A 27,823-nucleotide genomic window follows, 5' to 3' on the forward strand; every position below is an offset into this window, starting at 1 on the left:
AAAAACGAAATAACTAGAACTAAATAAACTAAATTTTTATTAAAAACAGTATAGACATATAAACAAACTATTAAAAATGACAAAAGAACACAACAAAATTCCTAAAACTTTAACTAAAATGTGAAAACAAAAATTATATAATACAACTAAAAATAAATTAACTAAAACTAATAAAAAGCTATATAGGTAATACTATAGGTAACTAAATATAAAAAAATGAATAAAACTAAAACTTTAATTAAAATTAAAGTGCAAAGTATTAAAATTACTGAACCTAAACTAAAACTAATAAAAAGTAATGGGAAAAAAAACATATCAACATATTTAAAAAATGCTAAAATAGCAAGAACTCAACAAAATAACTAAAATTTTAACTAAACAAAGTGAAAACAGAAAATATAAAAATAAAATAAAATTCTAAATATTAACAAAATCTATAAGAATATATCATTAATATAACACCGGTACTACAAAAATGTCAATTTGTAAATAGGCATAATTTGTCATAATGAATAGTATTGTCTATTCAAACTATTATTGTTGCATGAAATTGCTCTTTATTATGACTGTCAAATTTCTTTAAATTGCCATTATATTGGCAAATTATAATTTGATTCAGTTTGATGTTCATGAATCAAAAGACTGTATTCTTTCATTAAGAATCTGAATTTCTCTTAACCCAGGTTTTCTTTCTCCTGGAGTGTGAAGTGAGATGTTTGACACAACTCCATCATTCTAGACATCACAGATTGAGTTTCAGAGAGAGATGTTTGAAACACCCCCACAAAAGACTTCCAGCCCTTCTGTCACTCAACGCAATGACATCTGGAATTTCAGCAGGACGAGAGAGAGACACTCACGAGACGAGAGGACAGACGCTGCAGACTTCATCCTGCTATCACGCTAGGAAACGCAAACAGAAGAGAAAAGGACAGCACAGAAATAAAGAGGATTGCTTTAAAACATGAAACATTTGCTGTGGATCAGCGCTCTGTCATTCCTGCTTTATTTCACCTCAGGATCAGCAGATTACAGGTAAGTGTGAAGTTAAACAGCCTCTGTTGTGGAGAAACTTAAGCAATCTTAATGCTCATACTGAGATCTCTGACTTTGGATTGGAGACTTTAATTTGAGACATTGTTGAGATATTTTCTGTAACTCTAGAGGAGATGCATGTCAGATTATTTAGGTCTTATCTTAGGAGAAACATCTGAGAAGTACAGTAGATTGTTCTTCATTTAATTGAGATCTTATTTGGGGTGATTTATGGAGCAGATCAATTCATAAGTGAAAAGGCAACAGTAATTAATGTGCAAAAACTTTTGTGACCAATGCAGGCTTTTTTAATTAAATGTCAATATTTAATTTTTATTGCTTTTGTAGCCATATTAAATGCATAAACTGCAAACAAAAAATAAATAAATAAATAAAATAAACAAACAGCAAAACTGAAAAATAAAAAACAATCAAAATTAAGTGAGTAAAAAAAAAAAAACTGTCAATGGGGTAAGAGAAATAAACTTAAATAAAACAATATTATTTTCTTATTGGATTGCCAGAAATGTATTGTTTTAAGCAAAAACTCATTTAAATTTGGTGCATTTATTTTTTTTTAGAAAACAAGACTTAATATCTGAAGTCTTTTTGCTTCTCAAGTAAACGTATCTTGATGTATGAATTTTTTGATTTTTTTTTTTTTAATGGAAGACAAGACAAAAACACACTTTAAAATAAGGTTTAACTGCATTAGTTAACATGATTTAACAATCACAACTACTTATAAAGCATTTATTGATCTTTTAATCAATATTAATGTCAAAATTTACTAATACATTATTAAAATCAAAAGTTTTACCTTATATCGTTACATTTTTATGAGCTGGCATGATCAAATAATGAATAGTTTTTTTTGTACAATAACTTTTGAATAGTTTTAGAATTCTACACCCTTTTTTAGTATACAGACATTCAGATGAATTCAATACATTAACAAAACTATAATAAATAAACAGAATATATAATATATACATATAAATATTTTATTCACTAACGTTCATGAAGATTAATAAATACTGAAACAAATGTACTGCTCATTGTTAATGTTAATGCTAATGTTAGATGTTATTGTAAAGTGTTATCAAAATAGAAAAACTTTTTTTTAGAGTAATGTGACTTTACTTTGATTACTTCAACTGAATCAATGAATTTCAATAAACCTGTATATTGTTAACATAATGGCTCTTAATCATTAATTCAAATCACTATTAAATACAAAAGTAGCTGTAAGTGATGCACAAGCTTGATTAGATTTGAAATATTTGTGCAGTATTTTCGTAAATGGCTGTTGTGTTGGTTTGTGAAGCTGTCGGTGCTGATCTGCCAATGATGAGCTGCTAATTTTGGCCGTAATGAGCGTTGGCCACCTGTTCACACGACTGGCTCCCATTTGCTGCTGTACAGTTTATTTCCGTCAGTCCACTAATTCACTCCGTCCCGATGGAGTCCGGTCCAAATTTAGAGACCAACATGAGAAGCACACAGAATTACAAACATCTGGAACCACAGAGAGGATGTTGCTCAGTCAATAAAAGCAGTTTTGTCTTTTGTCATGACATATTTTGACATATTTTCTGTTGAAACAGTTACTGGGGCAGGTAATATATTGCTATAGACTTTAGTTGACTTTCTGTTGCTACGCAGATAAATTGTGAGGGGCTTGCTTATTCTAGACAGCGTCTAATTGGATGAAAATTTGTGTAGTGCAGGATGAGTCATAAATATTATTTTTATGTTTATTGGTCCAGGAAGAGAAAAATTTGGCCTTCTCAGAGCTGTCAAAATAAAAGTCCTCGGACACATCAACCAAACAGAAAAACTATGATGATAATTAAAAACGTCCAAATACTGTCCACTAATTATTGTTTTCATTTTAGTAACACATTTGGATATAGATGATTTAAAATATAACAGAGATCATCTCAAAGCCACAAATTGTGAAGATAGCATTGTGTGTGTGTGTACAGTGGCTGGACAAAGTTGAGAAATGTTTAACTTAATGCAAATGAGCTTACAAGAAAAAGTTAAAAAATCATTAAATATAAAATGCAATGTGAAAAACTTAAAAATAAAATAACTAAGATTGATACATGCATTCATAAATGTTCATCGTTCATTATTTGATGCATTGTGCACTGCTGCAATTTTAATTATTTACAAAATGTTCCTATTAAGTGGCAAGAAATCTCATATTATAATCAGACTTTTAAAATGCAGTGGAATTTAAAAAAAAAAATAAGTAAAAGCTAATTTAAATATTAACCTCATTCAAAACCTCTTCCAGGCATGTGAAATGTCTATGAAAACCTGTTAAAGTAACTGTCAGTGTAAACAACCCACACCTTCTGCTCCTGATCCATCTGCTGCAAGGTTTAATTATAGCAGAAATGTGGTCAAGGAGATTTTAGAGGTTCCTGTAAGAGGCATCTGTTAAACACTTAAAGAGCCATAAACACAGAGGTTCCTACATCCTGTCTGTTCAAATCCCTGCTTGATCTTCATGTGTGTTTCCCCATTTCTGCTGCTTTTACAGCTGGAATTAGTCTAGGAAGGTCACAGGTCACCAGAAAGAGACTTTTACCTTCAAATCAACACTCATTTTCACTTGAAACAACCTGTGATTTTCTAAATGCCTAAAATACGTCCAGTGGTCAGCTAGTCATGGCAGTCTGTATACTGAAAAAATGGGTGTAGAAAGACTTTTTACTCAGAATTTGATAGTAAATTTCACAATTTTGCTCTTATATGTTTTCATATTAATAATAATAAAACATCATTTTGCTTTTATATTGTGATTTTTGGATCATATCTAAATGTATTTTTAGAAATCCTCCTGTCTTTGTGTAAAACTGACATGTTTCTGGAAAGGGAAAAGCGTCAGATCCCATCAAGGAGTTTGGCAGGCGTTTGTCGATACGGCAGCAGACTGGAGTGCTGTTATGGATGGAAGAAAAACAGCAAAGGACACTGTGAAGGTAAATAAGGAGAAACTAACAATTCTACAATGTGGTTTAATTTAATTAAAAGAAAATAAACAATACAATTTAAATTCAACACAAAACAAACAAAAAAAAAAGTAATAATCAAAGATTATGAGAATAAAGTCACAGCGTTTTGAGAATAAGCTAAATGAGAATGAAGTCATCGCATTTTGAGATTAAAGTCTTAAAATTTTGATAATAAAGTCAATATTATGAGAATAAAGTCATAGCAATACAAGAATAAAGTCATGTACAATATTAAACTTGTAAAATTTTGTCAATAAAATAAAAATTAAAGTCATAATATTTTGAGAATAACGTCAAAATGACCAGAACAAAGTCTTAGCAAAACAAGATTAAAATCATAATATTTTTAAAATAAAGTTGTGGATTTTTTTTTTATTTTTTGAATTGGTGACAAGAATGTAAGTGTACTATGGCTTTTTAGTGCCATGTAAAAAATAAAACTTTTAAAAACTTTATTGTGTAGAATTGTGAGGTTAAAGTTATAATACTTCGATAAAGTCAAAATTACTAGAATAAAGTTGTATCAGTAGAAGAACAAAGTCTTATATGAGGGTAAACTTGTGAGAATAAAGTCATAGCACTGTGAGATTAAACATCAATATGTTGAGAATAAAGTTAATATTTCAGGACTACTGCTTTTATTCTCAAAATATTACAACTTAAATCTCACAATACTATGACTTTATTATCATAATCTTATGTTATTTGTTTATTAATTTATTTACAACAGTGTTATATAACTGTATATACTGTGATTGAGAATTGTTCATGAGTGTAGCTAGTCATTTAAATATGGAAACACTAGGTGAATATTCCATCCACAAACTCAAACAGTACAGTATGATATGTTCATTCTTTCTGCGGTTTGGGTTTTCTAAACCACACTGAACTATGAGAGGAAATCTGGGAGAACAGAAGTTGGCTTTGGTTTCCAGACGTGTGGTTTTGTGAACGGATTTGACCTGTGCTGTTTCCTTTAATATATCTCTACTGTTGAATGTTTTACCAGCTCAGTGTGACCTGGGCTGCAAACACGGCGAGTGTGTCGGCCCCAACAAATGCAAGTGCTTCCCCGGATACACCGGAAAGACATGTAGTCAAGGTTTGTGCCAGTGGTATTTGAGGGTTATTATAGTTTTTGTTAATATTTTTGAATTTGTTTATTTCAATATTTTTTAAATACATAGTAATATATATAATTACATAAACGTAAATAATAAAAATGATTAATCACATCCAAAATAAAAGTTTTTGTTTACATAATATATGTGTGTGTACTGTGTACATGTATGTATATATAAATACACAAACATACAGTATATATATTGAAAATATTTACATGTATATATTTATATTCATAGAATTTATATTATATATAAACATATTTAATATATAAACATAAAATTTTTCTCAAATATATACATGCATGTGTGTATAATACAAACCTGATTCCAAAAAAGTTGGGACACTGTACAAATTGTGAATAAAAACAGAATGCAATGATGTGGAAGTTTTAAATTTCAATATTTCATTCAGAATACAACATAGATGACATATCAAATGTTTAAACTGAGAAAATGTATAATTTTAAGGGAATAATAAGTTGATTTTAAATTTCATGGCATCAATACATCTTAAAAAAGTTGGGACAAGGCCATGTTTACCACTGTGTGGCATCCCCTCTTCTTTTTATAACAGTCTGCAAACGTCTGGGGACTGAGGAGACAAGTTGTTCAAGTTTAGGAATAGGAATGTTGTCCCATTCTTGTCTAATACAGGCTTCTAGTTACTCAACTGTCTTAGGTATTCTTTGTCGCATCTTCCTCTTTATGATGCGCCAAATGTTTTCTATGGGTGAAAGATTTGGACTGCAGGCTGGCCATTTCAGTACCCGGGTCCTTCTTCTACTCAGCCATGATGCATTGTCATGCTGGAAAATGCAAGGTCTTCCCTGAAAGAGACGACGTCTGGATGGGAGCATATGTTGTTCCAGAACTTGGATATACCTTCTGGCATTGATGGTGCCTTCCCAGATGTGTAAGCTGCCCATGCCACACGCACTCATGTAACCCCATACCATCAGAGATGCAGGCTTCTGAACTGAGCGCTGATAACAACTTGGGTTGTCCTTGTCCTCTTTAGTCCGGATGACATGGCATCCCAGTTTTCCAAAAAGAACTTCAAATTTTGATTCATCTGACCACAGAACAGTTTTCCACTTTGCCACAGTCCATTTTAAATTAGCCTTGGTCCAGAGAAAACGTCTGCACTTCTGGATCATGTTTAGATATGGCTTCTTTTTTGACCTATAGAGTTTTATCCAGCAACGGCGAATGGCACGGTGGATTGTGTTCACCGACAATGTTTTCTGGAAGTATTCCTGAGCCCATGTTGTGATTTCCATTACAGTAGCATTCCTGTATGTGATGCAGTGCCGTCTAAGGGCCCGAAGATCACGGGCATCCAGTATGGTTTTCCAGCCTTGACCCTTACGCACAGAGATTGATCCAGATTCTCTGAATCTTTGGATGATATTATGAACTGTAGATGATGATAACTTTAAACTCTTTGCAATTGTTCTCTGAGAAACTCCTTCCTGATATTGCTCCACTATTTTTTGCCACAGCATTGGGGGAATTGGTGATCCTCTGCCCATCTTGACTTCTGAGAGACACTGCCACTCTGAGAGGCTCTTTTTATACCCAATCATGTTGCCAATTGACCTAATAAGTTGCAAATTGGTCCTCCAGCTGTTCCTTATATGTACATTTAACTTTTCCAGCATCTTATTGCTACCTGTCCCAATTTTTTTGGAATGTGTAGCTCTCATGAAATCCAAAATGAGCCAATATTTGGCATGACATTTCAAAATGTCTCACTTTCAACATTTGATATGTTATCTATATTCTATTGTGAATAAAATATAAGTTTATGAGATTTGTAAATTATTTCATTCCTTTTTTACTCACAATTTGTACAGTGTCCCAACTTTTTTGGAATCGGGTTTGTAAATATACACAGTACACACACATATATTATGTTAACAAAAACTTTTATTATGGATGTAATGAATCGCAATTAATCATTTGACAACGCTACTTTTTTGTCATTTTTATTTTATTTATTATTTATTACATATTATTTATTTTTCTAAATTTAGTTTTTATGAGTTCTAGTTTTTTGTTTATTTTATTTTATTAAGTTACTTCAACTTTTTTTGTATATTGTTGTTAAGTTAATGATTTTTATTTCAAGTAAGGATTTTGTTTGTTTGTTTTCCCTTGTTTGTCTTTGCAAGTGATTCAGTGCATCAGTGAACTGTGAATCAAACTGAGTCACAAACTAATTCAGCCCAAATACGTTCGTCAGATTAGTTCAAAAGAGTGATTCAATCGCCCAATCTGGCATGGCTAGTTCTGATTCTAAAAGCTAATAGAACACACACACACACCATGGTTCCTGAAATATCATCAAGGAAAACAAGTCTCATATCGGTATATGGTAATCTCTGTTGTCAGATAAGGATTTATCAGTAATATTTTACAGTAAAAATGGTCTGATGCCTCTGTATTATGGCTGATATTACTATTGATTCGTTCATCATATTGACAATGGAAGGTCACTGCATTGTGAGATTACATGAGATATATTTTACCAAATGTAGTAGGTCATCCATGCACACAGTAAATTCCTAGACTGTACACAGTATTTATGCTATATAATGCAGAAATAATATGATGCTTTGTGCACAGCTTTTGACTAGCCTGTCTCTTTCTGTCTCTGGGTTCAGATCTGAATGAGTGCGGTCTAAAGCCTCGGCCCTGTGAACATCGCTGTATGAACACATTTGGTAGCTATATGTGCTACTGTTTAAACGGATACATGCTGATGTCTGATGGCTCCTGTGCAAGTAAGTGACTGTGCTGCAATATATTTAAATGTGAGTATAATAGAGTAAGTTCTTATACTTATTGATCCAAGTTCAATAAGCTATCACTTTGAAGCTAAATGTGTATTGATGTAAATCTTATGTAAATCCACGAAATAATTTAAGTTTGCTTAATTTGTGTATCAATTAGTTGCACAAATTCAAAATGTCATATTAATTATATGCACCCAAAACAAGTGCATGCAATTTATTCCATAATTGAAGAAATTTTACCAAATAGGACATTAATCACCCGAATGGTGACTTAAAAATTCAATAGAGCTTAACGGCTAATTCAGAATAACAAAAATTTGCATGTGCACATAAATCGACATGCTTTATCCAAAAACACAAATATTTTAAGTGCAATGGATTATGGGTGATCAAACTGAGCATGTTCAGCAGGCCATTGGTTTGATATGGCAAGTTCTTGCTGTTTAATAATTTAAGATGCACATACTAAATGACCTAAAAGTTGACTTTATTTACCATTTCATTGAGGCTAATGTCAACTTTTGTACATTAGTTAATTTAATCATCCTTTGAATCTGAGTTTGTGTCTGAGTTAGTGAAGGTCTGTGGATGTTTTGTCGTGTGTCCTGCAGACTCGAGGACATGTTCTCTGGCTCACTGTCAGTACGGCTGTGAGGAGGTGCAGGGTGAGGTCCGCTGTCTCTGTCCGTCTCCTGGCCTGCAGCTGGGATCTGATGGGAAGACCTGTGAGGGTGAGAACAGTTCAATGACACCCGCTCTTCAGATGAATCTGTTGCTATAGTAACTGCTCACTCACTGATGAAAGTGATGGAGTTGCTCAGTGCAAGTCAGATTTTGGGTCTGGATTTGCTTTGTGTTTTTTCTTTATCATACCAATAATAACTTGACCTTTACATCTGATTAAAATTTTAAAAATAGTTTGTTTTTTCTTTGATATTGGAGATATCAGATTATTTAAATTTTGCTTAAAATAAACCTGATTTACCCAGAAATATCAGTAAATTTTAGATTTCAATGAAAAAAAAAAATAATAATAATAATAATAATAATTTTAAGTCAAATTTTCTGACCCCACTGGCAATTAGTTGAATTTATGCTTAAAATGAGATTTAAAAAAAAAATCTGCCAATGGGGTCAGAAAAAATAATCTTGTTTTCCCGTAGAATTATGTTTATTTTTTCTGACCTCATATGCAGATATATGCTCCAGTTTTAACAAGCAAGCAAGCATAAATAAATAAATAAATAAATAAATAAATCTAGTTGTGCTTTGCTTTAAAATATTTAATTGGTTTGTGTTTAGTTGTGATTGTTATGTATTGAAATTATTTTATCAAAATCCTTGTAATCAAGAGCTGGTGGAAAAAATCATGGCAATTCATAAGTCCCTTTTGGTCAATGAAAGCTGATGGTCAAGATGCCTAATTAACTCTCGTTGTTTCCCTCATTTTCTTCTTCAGACATTGATGAATGTGCAACTGGGAAAAACCAGTGTCCGTTCAACCGTCAGTGCACCAACACATTTGGAAGCTACTACTGCAAGTGTCAGATGGGTTATGATCTCAAATACGTCAATGGGAAATACGACTGCATTGGTAAGAAAGAAACAGTGCAACTTGCTGTTATTATTGACTAAATAATAGAGTGCAGCAGTCTGTTTTGAAAGTAAAACTTTATTGTAAAATTTTAAATAAAACGATTTAATAATCTTAAAAATGATAAGAATGATTCATATTTTGAAATGTAATACTAAAACTCACTGTATTTTCTTAGATATAAATGAATGCACGTCCAACACACATAAGTGCAGTCATCATGCTGAGTGCATCAACACTCATGGATCCTACAAGTGTAAATGCAAGCAGGGTTTCCGTGGCAGTGGATTTGATTGTTCAGGTGAGAGACAAAATTAAACATGAAATCAATGAATCAGTAAAATTATATGCATAATATACAATATTATAGATTAGAATGGTTGCTTTTGGTTGAAATATACACCACCAGTGATGAATTTGGACATACTGGCCGAAAGTGTTTCTCATGATCTTAAAGACCTTAAATTCTTCAATGCTTGAAATTATTTTTGTAGAGTATAAATCTAAAATATAATGCATGTGAGAAATTCTTAACAAAACTAAAATGCAACAATGCACCTCAAGAAAACTCTAAAATAATAAGATATATAAAGTAAGTTTCTGTGTCCAAACTTCTACTGTATATTTGGCATATGGATATGCAGTTATATTTTGAGTTAATTTTTGTGTATGTTTGTAATTAGCCTTGAAGGGGTGAAATGACAGGAAATAAAATGCTGTAGGAATCATCAGCAGCTCCAAAGTGTTTCCTTTAAAGAGCCTCCTGAATTTCACAGGTGTCAGGCAGAGAAAGTCTGCAATTGAAATCCCACCTGTGTAAATATCTGCGTTTGTACCGAACACACTGAAGTGAAGGCCAAAGGAAACTGTTCTTCTTTATCTGCATAGACTCCAGAGCTGCACTTCTGTAGAAATGAGTGAGGATCCACGCATAGAGGAACTTTAGGAGAAACATCTAAGGGCATAGGAAAACTTATCTAAAGGAATAGTTCACCCAAAAATTATAATTTGCTGAAAATGTGCTCATCCTCATGACATCCAGTTTGTAGGTGAGTTTGTTTCTTCATTAGAATTGGAGAACTGTAGCAATGCATCAGTGTCTCAGCAATGGATGCTCTGCAGTGAATGGGTGCCGTCAGAATGAGAGTCCAAACAGCTGATAAAAACATCACAATAATCCACAAGTAATCCACAGCACTCCAGTCCATCTGTTAATGTCTTGAGAAGACAAACAAAACAAATCCATCTTTAAGACATTGTAATTTCAAACCATTGCTTCTGTCTAAAATACGAGTCCATAATCCATAATAATGCTTCCTTCAGTGAAAAAGTGGTCTGTTCTGAATCAGGAGAGAAATCTGCACAGATCAAGCACTGTTTACAAGCCAAAACATTCCAGAACAGCTCTAAACAAATATGTTTGTGGATTGTGATGTGAGAGACAACAGAGATTGACTTTTTCACTGGAGGATACATTATTATGGATTATGGTTTCAAGTTAAAAACGTCTTGATGGATTTGTTTCATATTTTGTCTTCTCCATATGGTAACTGATGGATTGGAGTGGTGTGGATTACTTGTGGATTATTGTGATGTTTTTATCAGCTGTTTGGACTCTCATTCTGACGGCACCCATTCACTGCAGAGCATACATTGCTGAGACACTGATGCAATGCTGCATTTCTCCAAATCTGATGAAGAAACAATGTCATCTACATCGTGGATTGCCTGAGAGTGAGGACATTTTCATTTTGGGTGAATTGTTTCTTTAAACTGAACTGAGATCTCAGCAAGTTTTCTGAACTTTGACCTCTGAGCAACATCATTTAACTCATGTGAATCGAATCCTTTGTGTTTTTGTAGTCAAGCCTTTTTATTACAGATCCTGGGAAGGTGAGAAAGGAAATGCAGAAGTGTTTCTCAATGGTGAGAAAGTCCAGCGATGCAGAGCAAACGCTGAATGGCTGTATGTGCAGAAGGACATTTCCTCTAAGCTCTGATCTTTAATGTGATTTCTGAAAACACTCTTTTGTGGTAGAAAACAACAGGCAAACATCAGCATTAAGAGGAAACTTTGGCAACCTATTTAATGCTTTGCAAATGCAACAGGTAACACTTTACAATAAAGTCTCATTTGTTAATGCAATAGTTAATGTGATATCTGAAAGACCAGACACTATATATATATATATAAATATATATATATATGTTGAAATATATATATATATATATATATATATATATATATATATAATGTTACTATATAATGCACCAGTGTTAACTAATTTAGTTTACTAATGTTGAAACCTTATTGTAAAGTGTTACCATGCAACTGAATTATTGATGTTCGTGAATGGCTTCATGCACAACAGATGCACTTTGCATGGAAAAGCCTCATATCCAGACATGCAGTCATGGCTTATAAAAAGAACATTAAATGATTAATGCAATAATGCTGCGATTGCATGAATCAAATAAAATAACAGGCTTTGTATATGCATTTTTGAATTTTAATGGCTTCAAAACATCATTCAACATCAGCACACAAGATTTCATTCCCGTTTTCTCATGCATTTAATTCCATCTTCTGTGTCCTGCAGCTATTCCTGATTTCCCCTCCAAAACTCGTATTTTGGGAGGAAAGTTTGACAACACCATCCCCGAGCCTGCAGTGACTGAATCTCCACGACTCCGCCTGCAACCCTTCGACTACGAAGGCGAGGTCTACATCGGCCCTCCGGAGCAGAAACCTGTGTTTCCAGAGGAGAAGTTTTATGATGAGGAAGATGAAGAGGAGGAAGACGACACGGGAAACCAGCTGGAGGGCGAGGAGCTGAACCCCAGAGGAGACGCTTTCTGTGAGTGACACACTAAAAATACTCCTCTTTACACTGTTGACACACGTGGTCCTATTTAAAGAGCACATATACTGAGTAATGTGCTGAGTCCACTCACAGCTGCAGATATACAGTTCATAAACACGCAGGAGAAACTGAACTAGGTATTATTAACCACACACAGACTGGGTGTGTTGCATTACAGACTAAAATGAGAATCAACACAAAAACATCTGCGAGAGATTGCTGTTACTGAAAGATAAACACTTTTTTTATTTTGATTTATTTTATACTATCTTTAGTATTCTTAATTATTTTAATTAAAAACTTACTATAAATATATTTTATTTAATCTTAATTTAATTCAATTATTAGTTAGTTGCAAAGTTCCAATATTTATATTTTATTTCAGCTTTATTTCAGTTAATGAAAGCAATTTTAATCATTTTAGTTTTATCTAACAAGAACAACAGTCATATTTAGTTTTATTCAGTTTTGTACTTCAGTTTTGTACTAGTTTTCTAGGCAATTTTTTAAGTGTAAAGTTTCCATCTAATATTTTACTTTATATATATATATATATATATATATATATATATATATATATATATATATATATACATATATATATATATATAAACAAATAAAAGAAAGCTAGAGAAACCACAAAAGTTTAAAGCAATATATATATATATATACGAAAATTGGTTTTAATATATATATATATATATATATAATTTTATTTTAGCTTTATTTCTGTTAACGAAAATTTGTTTTACTAGTTTTAGTTTTTGTTATTTTAGTACTTCAACTTAAACTTTAGTTAGTTGCAAAGGTATTTTAAGCTTAATTTTTTTAATCTGGTATTTTTATTTTATTTTCAAGTTTTTGTGATTTTCAAGTTTTTATAATATGAAATTTAATTTTAATTTAATTTTAATTCAGTTTTATTTCAGTTAATGAAAATGATTTTAATAGTTTTTTTTTTTTAACAATAGCAACACTAATATTTGAATCGTTTTAGTACTTCAGCTTGTACTTTATTATAAGTTTTCAAGTTTCATAATGTTTTTCATCTAATATATTTATTTTATTTCACCTTAATTTCTGTTCATGGAAATTCTTTTTGCTTAATAATAACAACGCTAATGTTTTAGTTTTAGTTATTTTAAGTACTTCAATTTAAACTATAGTTAATTGCAAGGGCAAGTTTTCGGGTTTTTATAGTTTTTTGTCTAATATGAAATTGTATTTTTTCTCCAGTTAACGATTTTTAATAGTTTTAGTTTTAGCAAACAATAACTACACTTATGTTTAGAGCTTTTCATATCTTGCTCTAGTATTTTTCACAAAGCCAAGAAAACAGAGTGGATGAGCGGGGTCTGTTTTCAGGGCATGCTGGGACTGAACCCAGCTACATGCACAGACAGGGAGACCAAGAATAATTTCCAATTCCACAACTGCATCTGACTCTTAGTATTTCCCGTGAGAGGAAGCAGCATTTCATGCGTTTGCAGGATGGTGTCAGGGGTTTGCGCAGGAGGAAATAACTGGTGCTGGTGGAGTAAGTGCTTATTAAACTGGTCTGATGTGAGATGTGATGTGACGGAGCGGATGTAGGAGTGAAGCACATCTGAACACCATTATCCTGCAGACTTCATCAATAAACACAGATGATTTTAGCACACAGGATTTATTTACAGATTATTTTCGTCTGTAGGCATCTTCCACCATCAAATGTTAATATGTTGAATGGATAAGAACATAATTTATACCGAAAACTTAAATTGTTGTTAAAAACATCGTTCTAATTTAATTCCACTCGCTTAAATTTAAATATATATTATAACTCTGCATCCTGCTTTCAGCCTTAATTCAATTTGAGGAATTTACATCTTTTGATTCAGTCATTTTTAAATTTTAGTTGAAATTTGGATAATTTTAGCTTTAAATAATATTTTTAATGTGATAAAAATAATAATTAATAATAATTTAAATAATTGTATTATTGTTATTTAGTTTAGTTTATTTATTATTTATTTTTTATTTTTCATACATCAAGTTATATTAATGAATATGAGATATGGCAACTAGCTAAAATAAAATAAGCATTTATTCATTCATTCATTCATTCATTCATTCAATCAATCAATCAATCAATCAATCAATCATCATTCATTCATTCATTCATTTATTTATTTTATTTATTTAAGTTAAATAGTATTTTATTTCAAATGACAGTTTTGTTTTAGTAATTTTTAGTTGAGTTTTAGTTTATTTTAGTACTTCAACCAATTGAAAATGAGAAATGAATTTTCACTTTCCAGCAATGTCTTTTTCATTTCAAGTAATTTTCAAGTGATTTTTTTCTTTCTTTTTTCCCTTTTTTATGGTTTTAGTTAACAATAATAACCCTGTTTTGAATACTATGTGTGTGTGTGTGTGTGTGTGTGTGTGTGTGTGTGTGTGTGTGTGTGTGTGTGTGTGTGTGTGTGTCTTCTGTTTTTAAATTAAATTAAATTAAATTAAATTAAATTAAATTAAATTAAATTAAATTAAATTAAATAATTAAATTATCCACTTTAATGTATAATTTGTATTTTTTGTCTTGATCTGAATGGGTCAGTCTGTGACTCACGTGTCAGAGTTTGCTGGTGAACCTGATCTTCTTCATTCACATGCATATGAATGGAAGTAAATGAAACACAAGTGTAGTATGACCATCCTAAAACACTCATTTCAGTGGCAAAGACAGACTGATGATTAATGGAGAAACAGCCGTGTCTTCTATAGAGTCCAGATCACAATAGATGAATGAAGAGCCGAGCGTAGAGCGATCAATCACACTGACACACGATCAATAACGCTGAACCACTGTGACCCGCACGAGAAGAAACACAAACACCACTGCTCACAGAATAGAGAAGAAAAAGAAACATTTACTTTATTTTAAATAAACTGTTTTAAGAATATAATTTTTTTTTTTACTATGTTGTGACTAAAACTAAAACTATATATATATTTTTGTTTTATTTTTTTTTTCCATTGAAATCTGAAGTAATAATTAAAAAAAAAATCTAAATGTTAAATAAAAAACTAACTGCAACTAATCGAAATGAAGTTTGGGCTAAAACTGAGAGAGAGAAAAAAAAACAGTTTTTCCAAAAATCTACTAACCCAAATTTTTTTACAAAGTAGTTTTGTTATTGTAAACTAAAACTAAAACTATGAAATCGGAAATAAAATAAAATATAAATATTAGATGAAAGATCTCAAATCTTATCATCAGATATCATAATTGCATTTATTTCTACAGGAAAATAACTATGTTTAACACAATGAAAGGACATGTCTTAGAAACTCTAAATCTCTCGACAAGACTCATGTTAGAGATCCGACAGGAGGAGACAAGCCCAAGACACAGATCAGCTTTGCCTTAAGAAACATCTTCCAGCGCTCTTTTCCTAGAGGGACAAACAGCCGGAGAGGGCTCAAGCCTTTTATTATCTGCATCAGAACAGCTGTTTGACTGTCTTTCATCATCTCTCCATTAGTCTGACTGCTGTCTGCTCTCCTAACAACATGAGAGTCTGAAAGCTCAGGCAAGTGTCCACTTGCAGGATCCCTCTCTTCTTCAGATATTCACTTTCTAGTGAGGGCTTTCCCTGATTTACCAAGAGAAGATGAAATACTGTAGTTTAAAGAGTTTGTAAAAGCAATAATCAGTAAAAGCAAAAGCAAAATAAAAAAAAAATCAAAAGCAAAAGCAGTAAAAGCAAAATCCATAGAAAAACAGACCTCTAATTTAAGTAGAATACTGGTAGTGCAAAATAAATATATATAAAAAATAAACATTAACATATGAAAGTGGCTGACTGAAATAACAGTATACTCAGAAATGAATAAAATAATCATAAATATTAATGTCTTTGTATGTAGTAGTGTACGTAATATTGACATGTAGTTTAAATAAAATAATAATTCATATTTAATTAATATGAAAATATATTTTTAAAAATCCATAGGAAAACAGACAGTGAGAAAACTGCATATTTATTTAAGTTTACAGAGATTTTCGTCAATCCTAAACACAACAAAATGCACAATTCCTTCTTATTAAGTACTGTATTTATGGACTTTTCGTAGAATCCAGTACCGTATTAATGCACTTCAAAAAGGTTTGTTCTAAATATATAACTGTAATTAGAAAAGTTTTTGCACTACTGTCTGTTCATCCAGAAACACTGAATAACCCATTCGCACACTGAAATATTTTCTATGCACTTTACTTTCCATTGCAATAGTGTAAATTGTTCATATGTTCATAGTTCTGCCTATAGTGTACATACACTTTCACATATTTCATCTGTATAGTATGTTCATAGTACACCTATCTGTATATCATGCTGATTTAAATCTGTAAATTATGTCCATAATACTTATCTGTATAGTTATTGTACATATTGTAGACCTTGTATATTCTGTACTTACTGCTTATTGCACTTCTGGTTAGATGCTAACTGCATTTCGTTGCCTTGTACCTTACATGTGCAGTGACAATAAAGTTGAATCTAATCTAATCTAAAAAGTTTTACCTTTAACTCATCTTCAAATCATTTAATGTAAGCATGAAATCATAATTAAGCTCATTTACTTTACTTATTGTGCATTATTCATTCAAGAGAGTCATAAAACATTATTCTAAAGCTGGAAGCACATCAGCTTCAGCTCAGTTTTCTGTTGAGCGCCGCAGGAACAGCATCTGGATCATTACGTGCTGCTTTCGCTGTTCTTCTGGTATGACTGAAATGTTGGAAATGCTCTTTATGATCTGTGTGTTTTTCCATTTGTAGTTCCAGATGATTTTGTGCCTGTTTATGGTCCAGAATCAGAGCCGAAGGAGATCCAGGCAGCACCGCTGAAGGAAAGTAAGCAAACTCTTTCAGATTACATCCAAACGCTTCTGTCTTTCCAGCATTCAGATGATTTGAGGAAGTGCTGTATGTGTTTATTTGAGCAGGATTCCTGACGGACTGTGACTTTGATCGTGGTGCGTGTGAATGGGTGCAGGATGATCAAGATGATCTGGACTGGACCATCAAATATCATGAAAACGGTACAAACTCAAATGAGCATTAATAATCTGTCCACTGGGAAAATTAACACAAGTCATAGTCATAGTTCCCCCTTGTGTCAGTTTCAAATCTACTGAAAGCTTAGTCAGCGTTTGAATGCATAACATTTTCCCTATTGCTCAAAATCCACATTGATTGACCTCAAATAAAATAACAAAATCGTAGTGCAAAAAATAAATATTAACTATTTTTATATGTAACCACTTTCATATTTATTAGAAATGTAACATTAGTGACTAAAATAACAATATAATCAAAAAAATTATAAATTGCTCATATGTAAATATGTTATACATTTTAGTTACTTTAAGATTACATTTTTACTTAATATTAAATATTAAAGGTTTCATTAAAGTACTATAATTTAAACATATATTTAGTAGTATTTAGTAGTAGTATAATGATATTAATGTAATAGTATATCAGTATAATAATATTAAACAAATAATATCTACAATATTAATAATAATTTTCAATAATTTTGTTCATTTTGTTATTTGTTTCACTAATATAACATTTTATAATTTAATTTAATAAATATTTACAAACAAATTTGACAGTATTGCATAACATTTCCTCCTCTGGTTTGTTATGGTTAAAAAAAAATTCCCCCTTACAATATTTACATGTATACTGTGTTACGGTCTAAACATTCTTTTTAAAAATCCAGTAAATGCATTAATCTTGATCATGGCTTTTTCTCTTTGGTTCTTCAGGAAGGGAATATTACTTGGCTCTCGAGGGTCCTGTGGGGAACAGGAAGGAGCAGGCGAGGATAAAGCTGCTGCTGGATGATTATATGCGTCAGAGCAGCTTCTGTCTGAAATTTGATTATCGCATTCAAGTTCAGAACATGGGCGTCTTACAAGTGATGCTGGACAACAGCGCCGTGGCCGTCTGGGAGAGAAGAAACCCTCTGAACCGCAGCTGGCAGTCCGAGCAGATCACCATCACCTGGACAGAAAACACTCCGGAGGCCGTGAGTTACACTTATTCAGCATGAGTTTTTTTTTTCTTTTTTTTTTTTTTTTTTTTTAAGTTCTTAAAATTGAAAGGCGTGATATTTGAGCCACACACTGCAAAACAAACAAACAAACAAACAAAAATAAAGTATTTTCTTCCTTAGTATTTATGTCTTGTTTTCCGGAAAAAATATCTAAACATTCTTTAATCAGGATTCATTTACTTTAGATTCAAAATTATTTACTTAAGCATTGTGTTCTGAATAATCAAGCAAAATTTTATCCGTTTATGCTTAAAATGAACAAAAAAGGGAAAAAAATCAAAAAAAAATTAAACATAAAAATTATTCTATAATTTCTTAATTTAAGCATAAATGCACTTAATTTGGATCATGTTAAGTCATTTTGCATCTCACTTTTTTTTGTACTAGAAAACATGACAAAAATATTAAGATATATAGGAAAAAATTGAAATGATTGGATGGTAAAAAGAAAATGTCTTATTGTTTGAACTAGATCTTGTCTCTATATGTGTGTATATAAAGTAATAAATAATGTATATAACTCACACAGACACACAAATAGTATTTTTTAAGACAAGTTTATTGTTATTTTAGTCACATTATTATTTAAGTTTAAATATTTATTATATATTTAAAATTATATATTTATGTTTGTGTTATTTACATTACACAACTACACTGTAAAGAAAGGAAAAAAAATTCTGCCCGGACATTTTTCATTAATTTTACAGAAATTTCTATTAACAAAACAAAAATGTAAATTTCTAAATAAAAATTGCAATTATATCAATACAGTATATTGTGCCATATAGAAAAATGACAAAATGACAATGACAAAAATATTAAGAAAATATTATATGCTGACTTTTTTTGAACAAGTTACAAACAAGTTATTGATTTGGTTTTGAAATGTGTCTAATTATTTGACCTATCTTCTATTGATTTTTTATTTTTTTTTATGTTCTCCAGCTTATTCCAGTATATTTATTAATGTTTTGACTGTTTCTTCAGATCATCTTTGAGGCAGAGCGTGGGAGGTCAGCCAGCGGAGAGATCGGTCTGGATCACGTGGTTCTGATCTCTGGACCCTGTTCGGATGATAAATCCGACATCTTTTAGCGGCGACACAAAGGACATCGTTTAGTTTGTGACTTTTTTAACCATCTCACCAACAACAAAAGACTTCGCTGATTTAGCTGTTGCTCAGCTTTCATAATAAGCAGGTGCAAACCGGCATGAAAATGAGGAGAATTACATTCATGTCAGTGTTATTGATATTCTGTTTTCTGATTGTAGGTAGATAGCAGTCAATGTATGATTATATAAGCATTGTAACATTATAATGGCTGTAAATTTTGCTTTACATGTAACTATTTTAACAGATTTATTAATTTTACACTTCTATTCACAGAATTCTTTATTAATAATTTCAAATCAAGACTCATTGTCAAGACGACAGCATCTCGTTAATTTTCTCTATAATGAAATAGATATTTGGCAATGAAGCAGGCTAAAACCTTCCGTACCATCAGCTCTGAGCTTGTTCAGTCGTGATGTTTGACTTTTTTAATAAAAATAAATGAATCATTTTAAAATAATGAATAAATGTTGACCCATAATATTGGCTAGATGCTATACTGGATTTAACAAGGCTGTGAGGGATAGTTTACAAATTGATGATTTTTTAAGCTTTATATCAATTGAACCAACTGCACAAAATAAATAACTCACTTTTATTTATTAAAAAAAAACACCACATTCACGACACACCTGCCTGACTCAAACTAATCACACTCACACTAAATAAATAAAAAAAAAACAGGCCAAACAAAAAATATTATGAGATTTCCAATGCACAAAATGAAAACATATTTACACTGAATATGAAATTTGTTCTCTATCTCCTATATAGTGCACATCTTCTAAATGCAAACTAGTTTATGCATACGTGCCATTCACCATACAGAAAATACTAACTGTGAACAAGTGACCAATTTCAACTGCCTTTTCAGCATCCATAGAGAGCATTTGATTGGACAGAGTTTGATGAGAAGCTGCGGTGCAGGGTGATGTCATCAAAATCCTTGATCCATAGATATTCATACTAAAAAACAATAAACTTCCATTTTGATCTTCTAAATGCAAACTAGTTTATAGCTAACTTTAATGCTGATATATTCATACTAAAAAACAATAAACTTCCATTTTGATTTCACGGGGACTTTAAAGATCTGTCATCACTTACTCATGTTCTTTCAGACCTACTGTATATGGCTTTCTTTGTGTTCACAAGAAGAGTAAATTCATTCAAAAAAAGTTCAAAAAAAAAAGATTATTAAAGACCAAAAATACAAAAACAAAAATACTACAAAACACTAAAATAACATTAATTAAACTGCTACAATCACAAAATAATATATCAAAAATCAATAGATATTTACTAATTTATATATTAAAAATGTGCTACTATCACAGAATAAGAAATGAACACTCGTTTCTAAAAGTACTTTTACTTGAGTTTTTGGTTGCTCTACCCATAGTCTTGCGTAGCCAGACCTTAAGACTGACAGCAGAAGGTCTGGAAACCACTTTGAATGGCCAAGGATCACCCAAGATGCCATATAACTGACAGGTAAAGCCCGGGACATGCCAAGACGACAGTCGGCCTTTGGACGTTGGCCAAGCCACTTAAAATGAAGAAAATTATCAACATAACTGATATTCAGAATGGTAAACACATGCTGCTTTTGTTTATGTTTCATATATCTGTGTATATCTTGTACATTCTTGCTTTGGTTTCTCCTTTTAAATCTTGAATATATACTGTTGATAGCTGCTAATAAAGACAGCTAATTCCTCTCATGCAGGCACAGCACTCATGTGTTAGTTTGCAGTCGGCTGAAGTCTGAGCAGTGTGTTTATGTGCAGCTTTTGACCAGACGCTGCCAACGCAAGGCAACAACACCAGCTGATTTTTTTTTTTTTTTGCTAGTTCTTTGAAGTCGGCTTAGTGTGTCCTAGCCTAAAAAAGCAACCAATCACATTTTGTTTTATGCAGCGTCATGTTTAGGGGTGTGGAAATGTCGCCACTATAACAGACCGACATATTTTAAAGAGTCTAGCCTGTGAACTTTACATTTTTCACATACTTTTGACAATCCAGCGTTTAATTGATCCTGATAAGCGCTCATCGCCACAGCTGTAAACACAACGGCTTTCTTCTTTGATGGGGGAATTCAGGCGAAACGTTAAAGAACGTGACACACACATCTTCCCGGAAATCCTGAGTAATTCAACCAATCCGATGCCGACTTCAAAACTTCTGAAGTGTTTCCAATTTTGTGTGCCATATGCATTGGACTTTCAGCCAACGGTCCGTGGGTGTGACGTCTGAGACTGAGACTCTACCCAACTCTGCTTTAGAAAGACCAATACATTAAACCCAAATGAGGTGTCTTGAGGTTTTTTTTAACATGTGCTTTTCATTGTTCTCTTTTGTGTGATTTAAAGTTTTCTAGCATTACACTTGAGAAAGTTTCAATGCAAGTTAATTTTGAATGCATGTTATTCAAATGTAATCTAAAGAAATCCTAATGTTGTCATTAGAGCTGTTTACATACCCCAAGGTGATCAGAAACTCCACCCACATACAACATTTACCAGGAAAAGACTGACTTGTTATTTCTCCTTTGCCATGCTGATTTTCTTTTCTTAGAGAAAAAGTAAAAAAGATTCAGCCATCAGTGGACAAGTTTGTTTTGAACAGACAGCAGATCTTTGTGATTCTCATGGTTTTTAATTTTTGAAACCATCGTTCAGAAAGAGAAAGTAAAGTTTAGGTTGCTGGAGCACAAACAGTGAAAATGGCTTCATCAGCCAAATATGACTATAATTGTCCCGTGTGCTTTGAAATCTTCAAGACTCCTGTTCTTTTATCATGTAGTCACAGTGTCTGTAAGGAGTGTCTTCAAAAGTTCTGGAGAACCAAGAAAACTCAGGAGTGTCCTGTCTGCAGGAGAAGATTCTCAAAAGAGTTTCCTCCAGTAAATCTGGCGTTACAAAACTTGTGTGAGTCGTTCCTGAAGGAGAGAAATGAGAGACGTTCATCAGGATCTGAGGAGATCTGCAGTTTACACAGTGAGAAACTCAAACTCTTCTGTCTGGAGGACAAACTGCCTGCGTGCGTCGTGTGCAGAGATTCAGAACAACATGACAATCACAAATTCAGACCAATAAGTGAAGTGGGTTCGTCATATAAGGTATATTTGAAAATGTCTCTTGTTTCAAATGTAAAGAACAATAAATCATCATAAACACAAATATCATAACATACATGCACTCAATATTTCTCTCTGGCATTTTACTCAACTTCATATGACATAAATTCTACTGTAAAAAGTATTTGCCCCCATACTGAGTCACTTACTACTGTCAAGGTTTGCTACTGTGCCAAGGTTTTTGTTTTGTTTTTTATTTGAAGATAATGGCTCTCACTGTGGTTCTTTGGATTCAAAAAACCTTTGAAATGGTTTTGTAACCTTTCCAGATTTATGTATTTCAATCAAGTTCTTTGTAATAATTTCTGGAATACTTTTTCACTTCACTGTATGGTGTTTTATATTTTTTCATTTTGTTCAATTCTAGGAGGAGATCAATACAGCACTGAAGTCCTTACAAGAGAAACTTAAAAAGAGAGAAAACATTAAAGGAGAGTTTGAGAAAACACTTCAACACATCAAGGTGAGGAAACAGAATCAAGAGTCGTTTTCAGTACAGGTGTAGGATCATTATTATTTTTGTAAATGACGAGCAGCAATCTGCTTCTGGATCTGTTATATGTCTGTGTCTGAGTTTCTCTTGGATCTGAATGATGTGATGTGTTGAAGCTTGTTGATTGAGATGATTGAAGTGAATGTGGTTTGATTTCAGTCTCAAGCTGAGCACACGGAGCGTCAGATTAAACAGCAGTTTGAGAAGCTTCATCAGTTTCTCAGAGATGAAGAAGAAGCTACAATCACTGCACTGAGAGAGGAAGAGGAGCAGAAGGAGCAGATGATGAAGGAGAAGCTGGAGGAGATGAACAGACACATCTCAGCTCTTTCACACACAATCAAAGACACGGAGGAGATGATGAAAGCCAATGACGTCTTTCTAAAGGTCTGATTTCAGATCATCCATTGATTGATTGATTGATGATTGATTGATTGAGTTCTTGATGATAAATGGTGTGTTTGTTCTGCAGGAGTTTCCAATCACGATGGAAAGGTGAGTGATCTGCTGGTGTCTCTGCTATCTCTGCTTCTGATCCAAAGCCACTGCAATTCTGATCCTGAATGTTCTTCCAGAGTCCAGATCTCATCACAGCCGGATCCACAGATGCCTTCTGGAGCTTTGATTCATGTGCCACGATACTTGGGCAACCTGCCCTTCAGAGTCTGGAAGAAGATGCAGGACATCGTCCAAAACAGTGAGTCTGGAGAAGATCTGTGCCGTTACACATACACTGGAAGTGACGCATGAGGGAGTATTTACAGATTTCATTATTCATTGCAGTGAGGTGTTCTTTCTGCTGGACCTTAGGTCTGTCGCACCTCCTACGGTGCCTATGGTGGACTATGCATGGCAGGGGCATCCTCTTCCCTGAGGCAGGCCTAAACCTGACCGCATACCACGTGGTTTTGCTGCAGGGTCTTCAGCTGGGGACCACCGCTCATTGACATTTTGCCCCTTAACCCAGAACATCTCCTGGTGGTGGGGCAGTGAACAGGGACGTCTCCCTGACACCCCCTGCAGCAAAACCTAATTGGATATTACTCCCCAAGCCTTGTATCGTCATTTCAGCCAGAGCCAGTGGCTTGCTTTCTCCGCTTCCTCAGAGAGCTCTTTGGTGGATCTGCTCAGTGTGGCTCCCCGTAGTCCCAGGTCCTTGAGCAGGCATGATATTGATCTGCCCGCAAAGCCTCTGGCTCCCACCTCTACCGGGTACAGCCTCACACTCCATCCACTTTCTCTGCACTCTGAGACCAAGTCTGCATAGTTTGCCTTCTTTCTCTCATAGGCAGCTCCCAGTCCCTCCTCCCATGGCACTGTCAGCTCAATCAGTATCACTAACTTCACAGCTGCAGACCAGAGCACCATGTCTGGTCTTAATGTGGTGCTGCATATCTCCTGTGGGAACTGGAGCTGCCTTCCCAGGTCTAGTTCCATCTTCCACACTGCCCCTGGTGTTAATAGCTTAATTAATAATTGGCGGCTGATCTCTTGCTGGTATGCATTGCGGGTTCCCCCAGAGAATCATTACATTTTTTTTTCGCTCTCAAATAGAGATCACGATTCTGAACAAAACAAAATTTGTGACAAAATATTAATTGATGCAATCTATTGAACAGTGTTCAATGACAAATACATTTTTTAACAGTCACTTGTCGCCAACAATGCAATCGACATAAATATTATTTGAAGCACCATTTACTTTCAAAACATGATTTGCCCTATTTTGATCGCTGTCATAGACTTCAGTGTTTATATCTGAACTATAAATGTTTATCCCAGTATTTCTGTGATAATATGAATGACTGAAAGACAGGAATAATACTTTGTGTTGTTTGTGAAGCTGTTTCTCACCTAAACATGATAACTGATCTCTCTGAGTCAGTAAACAAACCGATCAAGCAATTCGTCAATTTTTTTTTTCAAAGGTTTAATAAACATGGCGAATGTTGTCATTTAGAAATGAAACTGCGTGGGTGTTTGAATTGAGATCACAATCTTTAAACGATTAATCATACAGCTCTAACTGACTGTGATCAGAGGAAAGTGTCTGATGTGTTTGATTAATAGAACGAGTGTCATAATTCATAATAATCTGTGTATGGTTCACTCTTGATCATTATATGAACATCAGAATAAAAGCAGCTGTTGATTGTGTCTCATCAGCTCCTGTGATTCTGGATCCAAACACTGCAGATCCACGTCTCCTCCTTTCTGATGATCTGACCAGTGTGAGAAACAGAGGGAATAAACAACCACTCCCTGAGAATCCAGAGAGATTTGACGGGTATCTCTGTGTTCTGGGTTCAGAGGGCTTTAACTCAGGAACACACTGCTGGGATGTGGAGGTTAAAGAGAGTCAATGGTGGAGCCTTGGAGTAACTACAGCATCAAACCAAAGAAAGGGAGGTGTTTTCTTTGACACTGATGTCTGGAGTGTGCAGTACAGATGGTCTGATTGGGCTGGTATTCCTGTTAAACAGGATGTTGAGCGTGTGAGAGTTGATCTGGACTATGACAGAGGAACGGTGTCATTCTCTGATCCTACAAACAACAAAAAACAACAAAAACCAACTTCACTGACACACTCTTTCCTTTCTTCAGTAGTTACTCTCTGAGGATCTTACCATTCAATAGTCAGTAAACGTTACACCTGTAGTTCTGGATAGACCTGCTTTCATCTTTTACTGTCATCATGTTTCCAATATTTAATCCGTATCATAATTTCAATATTTGTTCTTCTTGAGACTAAATGAAAGATTGATTTCAGTTATAGAGGTTAAATGATAGTTTATTCATTGATGTAAATGGATGTAAATGTTCTTTTTTAATCCACATCAGTTTTAAATGAAATATAAATACTTACTATAGAAATACTTGATTAAAGCCATTTACAAATCTGATTCTCAGAACAAATTATCAGTGTGTCTGGGACTCATGGAAAACTCTTTAAAAGTTTGACTCAGTTTCTGAAAAAAATTTGGTAATCCCTTGAACTTTTTTGTTTTTTACATTAAAAATGTGATTATATGATTTCAATAATGAAAGGTTAAATGTTTGGTCATAATAATTAGGGTTTAAGTCATGGAAATACATTGGTCTAAAAGAGAGGTAACCCTGGATTTTGTTTATGTTTCCCAATAGATTAATAAATTAATGTAACTGACTCGCTTGTTTAAATCAGTCTCTGATCCTGTCATCGCAGCAGTGAACGTGCAGCTCTGCATCCTGCTGACACCCTTGCCAGTAGAACCGCTGCTGCAGCCGCTGCACTGTCTTGGAGTTCCCGAAATGGCCGGCTCCAGCCGCCCCACAGTAGGGCAGTCGTTGTGAAGAGGTGCCAAAGAATGGGGTGAGGGTCCCCTCACTGTCTCACTCACTTTCCCGGGGGTGATGTTCTCCGGGGACAGGGGTGAGAGGCAGTGCAGTCCCTGGCAAGGTTCCCCGGTTCTCCACAGCAGAAGCAGCGGTCTAGTATCGACCTCTGTCAGGGGGACACCGCTGGTTGGGCCCGGTTGACCTCCTCGTCCTCAGGATGGACCCCGTCCACCTCTCGTTCGGCTGCTCTTATCAGCTGGATCAGAGATTGACCTAGCGCCGGCACAGCCTGTAGCACCTCCTCAGCTCGCTCAGCCTCTCTCAGTGCCTCACTCAGATCTCGGGGTGACAACAGGCGGACATGCTGGTGGAGCCACTCAGGTGTAAGGCCCCGCAGGAAAGCGTGGAGACTCAGCTCTTCCCTCGCTGTGGCCGGGAAGGTAGGGTAGCCCTTCCGGGGGTAGACCCGGATGTCAGCGGTGAATTCCCCCTCACTTGTCGAACGTCGGTTAGTCAGCTCCTCCCTGCTCTGCGGAGGTTCTCATCAGGGGACAGATCGATGAGGACCTAAAATACAGGACCCTCCAAGGTGAGGGCCAAGTGAGTCGCGGTCTCCTCGCAGCTCCATCCGTCATGGAGAGCGGCCAGGTTGACCTGCACCAGGTAGGGCTCCAGGGGCGTCAAGCCGCTGTATCGTGGCAGCTTAACTGGCAATCGGGTGAGGAGGCCCAGCCGGTCATTGATTTGAAGTGTTAGTGTTACGACCGCAGGTTCATTCTGCCTGCGACCAGGAGAGCAGTACACTGTCCGGGGAATGCTGGCGCCATGAGGCTGGTGTGGAGCCCAGTTCCACCACATCGTCAGGCACATAAATATCACATAAATCAACTCTAAACAAATACCCATAATGCCCCATCCGGCCTGCAGATCATCCCCCCCCCCCCCCCCCCCACAGCCATCTGAACACCCGGCCTGTGGATCACTTTGAACTTAAAAGGCTGTAGAGCCAGATACCAACGAATGATCCGCGCGTTGGTATCTATCATGCGGTGGAGCCACTGCAGTGGAGCGTGGTCCGAACAGAGGGTGAATTCCCGTCCCAGGAGATAATAGCGGAGAGTGAGGATGGCCCACCTGATGGCAAGGCATTCCTTTTCAATGGTGCTGTACTTAGTCTCTCTCTTAGAGAGCTTGCGAC

The 27,823-nt window shown here is 34.4% G+C and overlaps 1 protein-coding gene and 1 pseudogene across 3 annotated transcripts; both read left to right on the plus strand.

The window, feature by feature from the left end:
• The first annotated feature begins 815 nt into the window (after positions 1-815).
• On the plus strand, positions 816-19,705 carry egfl6 (EGF-like-domain, multiple 6). 3 transcript variants are annotated; one of them, XM_042731921.1, is made up of 13 exons: positions 816-1,035; positions 3,925-4,031; positions 5,074-5,166; positions 7,855-7,974; positions 8,598-8,717; positions 9,446-9,580; positions 9,759-9,881; positions 11,444-11,506; positions 12,181-12,438; positions 17,271-17,345; positions 17,438-17,533; positions 18,269-18,531; positions 19,549-19,705. In XM_042731921.1, the coding sequence occupies exons 1-13, from the start codon at positions 965-967 to the stop codon at positions 19,654-19,656; spliced, it is 1,632 nt and encodes a 543-aa protein (XP_042587855.1). In that variant the 5' UTR covers positions 816-964; the 3' UTR covers positions 19,657-19,705. The 3 variants fall into 3 exon arrangements, with proteins under 3 accessions (XP_042587855.1, XP_042587857.1, XP_042587856.1); XM_042731922.1 differs by having other exon boundaries at positions 844-1,035; positions 3,882-4,031; XM_042731923.1 differs by lacking the exon at positions 11,444-11,506 and having other exon boundaries at positions 820-1,035.
• Positions 19,706-20,971: 1,266 nt separating this feature from the next.
• LOC109049776 lies at positions 20,972-27,564 on the plus strand (annotated as a pseudogene).
• The last annotated feature ends 259 nt before the right edge of the window (positions 27,565-27,823 follow it).

This window comes from Cyprinus carpio, chromosome B9 (assembly GCF_018340385.1).
Source record: "Cyprinus carpio isolate SPL01 chromosome B9, ASM1834038v1, whole genome shotgun sequence".
NCBI lineage: Eukaryota > Metazoa > Chordata > Actinopteri > Cypriniformes > Cyprinidae > Cyprinus > Cyprinus carpio.